The 7,168-nt window shown below is 41.3% G+C and overlaps 1 protein-coding gene across 1 annotated transcript; it reads right to left on the reverse strand.

Moving 5' to 3' along the window:
- Window positions 1-5,383: 5,383 nt before the first annotated feature.
- LOC119917523 (leukocyte cysteine proteinase inhibitor 1-like) lies at window positions 5,384-6,375 on the reverse strand. Its single transcript, XM_038737891.1, has 3 exons — window positions 6,272-6,375; window positions 6,074-6,184; window positions 5,384-5,921 (listed from the first exon to the last, which is right to left on the reverse strand). The coding sequence occupies exons 1-3, from the start codon at window positions 6,326-6,328 to the stop codon at window positions 5,793-5,795; spliced, it is 297 nt and encodes a 98-aa protein (XP_038593819.1). The 5' UTR covers window positions 6,329-6,375; the 3' UTR covers window positions 5,384-5,792.
- Between the last annotated feature and the right edge of the window lie 793 nt (window positions 6,376-7,168).

Raw genomic sequence — 7,168 nt, forward strand, 5'->3', positions numbered from 1 at the left:
TGAGAATGAGCTGGGAAACGAACAGCTGATCAGAATCAGTTCAATCAACTGAGTAAGCTGAACCTGATGGATGGATGGAAAAAAGCCTCATCAATGGAGCTCTGATACGATTCACCATGGCGAGAAGAGAAAAAAAATTTCAAGTCCTTGCTGCAGCGGCCTGGGTCAAACTCTGGCCCATAGCCGTGTGTTGCATGATCATAATTAGTTTCGTTATACTATAAATAACACATCTTAGAACATTCCAGATGTTTTCCATTTAGAGTTTTAAAGTTTTGTGACTTGATAAGTGTTTGTTTCAAGCATTATGTTCAACTAAGGAGGGAAAATATCTGGGTGTGGATGAGATGATAAATATAGAAAACTGAAACTCATTTCAGAGTCTAGTATAAACAACTGGACAAAGAAAACGAGTGTCATACGGCTGAGAGGGTTTCTCCAGAGTTAGTGCTAGTGTAGTGGCTACACACAAATACCGATTTTATATTCATAGCGGCAAGTGCTATGTAGCTCCACATAGGGGACACAGGAAGTGACATATAACACCTTCATGTGGCGTCGGAACCGCGTAGCAAATTCACAGCCGCACCGGCAGAGCTCCAGAATACACCCGGACGCGCTAAAAGTGCGAGGGCCCGCCCAACGCTGCTTGCAGCTTTAATGTTGAAATTATATTTTGGAGAATGACCAACAAAGTGACAGCAAGAACAGGTGCTTTAGGAGTGAGCTTTTTATAAAATGTGTAAATGCACGTTTGTTTCTTTTGTTGTGTTCATCGTGTTTCTGAGGGGGAGAACTAAAAGCAACATTACTTCTAACCAGTTTTTGTAGTATTATGAATTAATCTCACCAGTTCGTAAAACAGTGTTGTAGTTTGAGTTTCTGAGGGCAAATTCTGGAATCCTGATTGATTCCACTCCTTCAAACCTCAGTAAAAAGGGTCTGTAACGGGGTCAAATTCAGTCTTTCTAATTTTAGAGATTACATGTCAACAGGCGGCTGAGATGCACATGTACTCTATGGTCATTTCACACGTTACTTATTGTTGAACAGGTCGGTCACAGGCTAGAGCCACTACTACCATTACAGTCGCTGTGCAAACAAACGTCTTCATCGCCCAATATTGGAATAATGGAAAATCTGATGTACAAGATTATAAAAGGACTGACTTCCCTTCCACTCAGTCAGTTTGGTAATAAAAGAACAACTGCATATCATCGCACAAGGTGAGAGGGTGTTGTATTATCCCATTAAGAAAAAGTCATTTCAGTCAGTCTGCATTTTCTGTTACGCTGCATCAGAATGGAACTCCATCCCAACCGCTGTCAGAGAACTGGATACATACAGCTCATGGAAAACCGGTTTAAAGAAATGCTTCATCAGTACTCTGAAACTGAACGTACATGTTGCTGTCTGTTGTTAGCAGCTGCATTCTTACTGCCAGTCTGCCCGTTTATACCTGCACATATGTCTGTTATTTTTCTGGGTTAGTAATGTATACTGTGTGTGCTGCTATGTTCGTACTCTGCACCTGTCAGTCATTGTATGGACTCATTATGAGCTTTGGGTTGCATGTAGCATTTTTCTTTATAGTAGGTCCATGAAAGAGCATTTCAGTACAATGTCTGTGTTTCTTCTCTCATTTTGATGCGTGCCTTCAAAATATGACTTCTTTTGAAATGATTGTTAAATTCATTTTGTAATTGCTTTTGAAGTTTTTTAGGTTGACTATATAACAACACCCGTTTCATAACAGCAGAGACCAGCATGTGGTTGTTCCACTTCCAACTGAACTCAAAAATCATGGAATCTGTTCAGTTAAGTAAGACTTTCAGCTTTTAGAAAAAGTTAGGTTTACATTTGCAGGATTATTTCCTGACATTTTAGAGTTTTGGGCATTTCTGATGACCTGTGCTGCGATGTGGTCTTAAGTACTTTAATAATCAACTAAAGAAATGGCTACTAAGAAGTTAGCAGAAGACATGGAGGAGGTTAAAAGATCTCTGAATTTCATGTCAGATGAAATAATGTGGCTAAACAACAGATGGGCCTACTGGACTTAATTGGTGAAGTGTGACAATTGAACGCTGTGATTATTGAAAAAGACAAGAAGTTTGAAGAGCTTGAAAGAAGAAGATCTGGAGCAGTACACAAAGATGGATGACCTGGTAGTATCTGCCCACCACACATATGCATGGATTACAGCAGGGGTCCAGGAGGGTGAGGAAGCAACAAGAGGTGAATTGCTCCCTAAACAGAACTGCAGAAGCTAACTCACAAAGTACTTACACCACTAAAACTGCACACAAGTCAATCAGTTGTGACGAGCTGCAGAGAGCAACTGGTGGGAGGTATTGCTGAGGTGGTGACGAGCCACTGGTCGAGCTGGAACAGAGGGGACCAATGGGTGGGACTGAAGTCAGCCTGACAGAGCTCCACATGACCAGGAAGTAGGCGGATCTTCATTCCACAGATAGACCTTTCTTCACCACAGGGTCACACAGCCTACTTGTTATAGGTGAGACAGAATGTGGAAATACAGGGATGACAGCGACAGCTGTGACAGGAACCTGTGGTGTTCCACAAGGTTCGGTACTGGGAGCAAAGTTGTTTATACTATAAATATGTAAATTAGATTTGTACAATAAGATGAAATGTGTTGCGTTTGCAGATGACACCGCTTTATTTTGGTCAAAAACAGTACATAGTGAAATGAGGTTTAAAAAATGGTTTGATATTAAGTTGTCACTTAATGAAAATAAAACTATGGTGTTTGGTGTCAGGGTCAACTGTGAGATAAAATTGAATTTAAATAGAGTAAAAATTGAAAGAGTATTTGAAACAAGTGATTATAGATCATAAACTTTGTTGGAAGCCACATAATATCAAACGGAAATGATCTGAATCTTTAGCTGTTATTTACAAAACAAGGGATCTGTTGAATGAAAAATGTCTGCATATATTGTACTGTTCACTGATAATACCATAGATAGTCATATTGTGTTAAGGTGTGGGGAAATGCATATAAAACCAATATAGACCCTACAATTAAACTACAAATAGAGCTATTAGAATAATAAATAAAGCGCGTTTCTGTGAATCTACTAACGGATTATTTATAGACTCATGCACGTTGAAGTTTGTAGACATGGTGTATTCAAAAACATTGGAAGTACATCTTAATTTAAGAAAAGGAAAGCAGAACCTAAGAGGATTGTGTGTGTATATTTGAAACATCTAAAGTGAGCACTAATATAAAATACAGATGTGTTTCTGTTTGGGGAGTTAAACTGCAATTTACAGTCTTCTGTTTCCTTTGTATTGCTACTATTCTGCATTTTAGTGTATAGGATAGGTAAATATAAGCCTTGGGCTTCAGCCTGTTCCTTTTTGGTTGGAAATGTTGCCAGTAATATTGTGTAAATGAATGGGTATAAGCATATAAAAGATTTTTATAAATTGCATATTCACACAAATTGTCATTCTTTGTATTTGGTAAATCGAAATAAACCATTCATTCATAATCTCAGATGTTTGGCGGTGTTGCCAAAGTATTTCACGGTCTGCTCACCTTCACAGCTAAAATACAGCCAGACCTGACATCTTTCACACTCAGCCACAGTCGGTATTCATTTGTGGGAAATGTAAAGAGCAAAAACACAACGAACTGGCCTACAGAGAGGAGGTGAAACACCTGGTGGACTGGTGTGACACTAACAATCTAATCCTGAATGTCAACAAAACAAGAGATTGTGGTTGAATCAGCCAACTCACACCCCCCTCCTCATCAGCAACGCTGCAGTGGACCAGGTCAGCAGCATCAAATTCTTGGGGGTGCAGATCACAGACACTTGACCTGCTCCCTTAACACCTCTGCTCTTGTGAAGAGGGCACAGCAGAGTCTGCACTTTCTGCGTCGGATGAGAAGAGCAACCCTCCCCCCTCCCATCCTCACCACTTTCTACAGAGGGACAATAGAGAGCACACTGACCAGCTGCGTCCCTGTCTGGTTTGGGGCCTGCAAAGCCTCAGACTGGAAGTGTGTAGAGAGAGTGGTGAGGACAGCGGAAAGAATCATCGGGACAGCACTTCCTCCATCCATGGCAGGAAACGAAATATCGATACTTTCCGTCACTAATGTGCACTGTCGCTGCTAAATTAAACTGATTAAATAAATAAAAAGAAAAGAAAGTTTCAGCTAGATTGAGTGGTTTTGAGTGGAGAGCTTCATTCTGACCTGAAAATAGGACGTTTGGGGAACTGGGTCAGAAGTTGTGGATTTGAGTTTAGAGTTTTGAGAAAAAGAGGCCTAATTTCAAGAAATGTGTTCAAGTAATCAATAAAAACTGGAATTACTTTGATGGAATTATTTTTTCCAGCCACAACCTGACTCCTGGATTCAAGTGCTATGAATTTCTGATATTTCTTACTTGTCTTTTTCTGCACGTGTGTGAATGAAATCAAAGTAGAGTTGTATGTGGAGCTTGTGAAGGATGAAGGCAGACTGAAGCTCACCTCATCACAAATCATTCTGAGTGAGTTTCCCTCACATGATTGTAGTTACTTTGGTTTCCAGGTAAGGATTTCCATTCCTCTTTACATCGTGTCAAACATGGTTCAAATCTAATAATTCACTTTTGATCAGGTTTGATTTGAATGTAGTTTTGAGGCTGCAGCAGCTGAAACAGGCTGTGTGATCACATTAGAGAGGTTCGATGGGATCTTCTTTGAGATGGCGTTTCTGTACTCATGGAGCACCATCTCTCCTGTGTAGCCTGGAAGGTTTTGGAAGACTTTCAGAACAGGGTTTTACAGCCACACAAGCTTTTAGTGAGAAAAGTGAAACGAGGAGTGAGGGTCATGATCAGATTTAACTTATTCAAGCTTCACCTGCTTTTAAACTAGCGGCTGGCGGATGAATTCAACACTTTCCACAGTGAGAATAATCCACTTTAATCCACGAGCACGTCAGTATTCCTGAGGGCTATAAACAGATGACCTGAACGCTTCATGGAAAACTTTCTTTCTTGGAGACACCTCAGAAGTGAGAAGTTCCTGGTGAACTATGATCAGATCTCACCACATGAGGAGGTTTTTGAAACGATGACTTGATCTCAGTGAAGTTAAAAATGTATTTCTGTGTTAAGGTTCATGTAAACTAAAGGCATTTATTTAACTTTTTAACTATTTCTGCCAGCAAAAATTAGACTTCCCCAAAGTAAATAAGAATCACTAGAAAGATACAGTTTGGTTTAGAAAGTAGTGCACTCAGCTTCTCCTTCCAAACACCAAATATCTTCGTCTCTGGGTTTATTGTCCTGAAAATATCAGTTCTTGTCTAGTGCAGATGAGAGTTGGTGCTCAAACATCACATGACACAATATTCAGGTTCTCAGTAGATCTTTATTGCTTGAGAGCCAGAGCAATCCTCAGCATCACACAGAAATGACTAAGGAGAGGCGCTCCCTCCTCAGTTCTTAGAAAGACATGACGCACATTAACTGTGGCCAACAACAGGACGGACATGATTTCACTCAGGTGTTATTCAATCTTTCTTTACTTGGCTGAAGACATGTCAACATCTCAAACCTCCACCACCTGCACTCCTCCTTAACCTGCTTCACACGTACAGTAAATAGATGATTAACATTCTTCAGACACAGGAAGAGGTTTCAACCCCTCCAGGCTAAACTCTTTTATAAGGAGTTTACTTCAATATAGTTTCCCAACAACTTAAACAAAGAAGAAAGAAGCATTTTAATATGAGACTGCAGCCTGTATGTATTTACTTATTACTCATTTGCAGGTATAGGTACAAGTGGGCTGTCTTTAGTTTCTTTCTCCTTTACACGATGCAGGATGTAAGTCTGATCCTCCTTTCTGACCCACAGATGAATGTAGTCCGGTCCTCCAACATTAACCTGCAGGGGAAAGAGAGGACATTTGGACATCTTAATAAATATATTCAACCTGATCTTTTGTTTTTGAGCAGTGAGGAACAGTGTCGGCTGACTCACCTGGATGTCACAAGAAATTCAGTCCATTTATTTAGTTTTGTCACAATATTAATTACCTTGATGAGGAATTCTTTCATCACCCCAGGATTCGTGTCACTCTTCCTGTATAGACATGCTCTGTATTTCTCAAAGTCCTTTCCTGTCGTTTTCTCCACTTGATCCTTCACCTGTGAAAAGAAATCAGATGTGATGGAAACACAGACCACAGAGTTGTGCCTGGAGGTTGTGAAGAACGAAGATGGACTGAAACTCACGTCCTCAGAGATCTGCTGCAGAGTGGCCTTCTTAGTCGGACCCCATTGTTCAGCCATTGTCACAAAGTCCTCTGAATTTAAGGGAGAAGTCACCTTAATGATTTGATGCGCCTCAAGTGTTGCGACTGTTGATGAACTGCACATGTATTTATACAGAGGAACCGCCCCCGGTTACACCTGAAAGGTGGCTCCACTAGATGCTGGGTGGAGCTACATGTTTAACCTCTGATGTGAATGAACATTAGAAAGGTGGGATCTTCTTGGCAATGGTCCTGCTCTACATCGCACAGATCAGTCTTTCCTACCGCTGAAGGTAACTGCTTCTTTCCACCAGGCACGTGCACACAGACATCACCTTCCCATTAAACATCATTAAAGTAAAGGAAACAGCATTTTAATGCCATGACTTGGTCAGGGCTGATTTTAACTATTGAATGTAATGTTGGCAAATCCTCAGGGGCCCCAAACGGCCCCAGGTTAAAGGTGTCTAAACTATTTTTATTGTCAGATCGACGCAGTGGAGTAAAAAATAGGCCAAAGTTTTTACCTCTGAAATGTGGTGGAGCAGAAGCAGAAAGTAACATCAAATGGAAATACTCTCACTACCACCTCAAAGTAGTACAAGTTTGTACAGGGTCGCGGGGGGCTGGAGCCAAACCCAGCTGACATCGGGCGTAAAGCGGGGTGCGCCCTGGACAGGTCCATCGCAGGGCCACACGTACACAACCAAGCATTCACACTCACACCTAAGGACAATTTAGAGACACCAGTCAACCCAGCCCACATGTCTTTGGATGGTGGGAGGAAGCCGGAGCACCCGGAGAGAAGCCACGCAGACACGGGGAGAACATGCAAACTCCACACAGAAAGGCCGGGGTTCAACCCACGGCCTTCTTG

Source organism: Micropterus salmoides, unplaced genomic scaffold, assembly GCF_014851395.1.
Source record: "Micropterus salmoides isolate LMB-PRFRI ecotype aquatic unplaced genomic scaffold, ASM1485139v1 Ms_hic_scaffold_10, whole genome shotgun sequence".
NCBI lineage: Eukaryota > Metazoa > Chordata > Actinopteri > Centrarchiformes > Centrarchidae > Micropterus > Micropterus salmoides.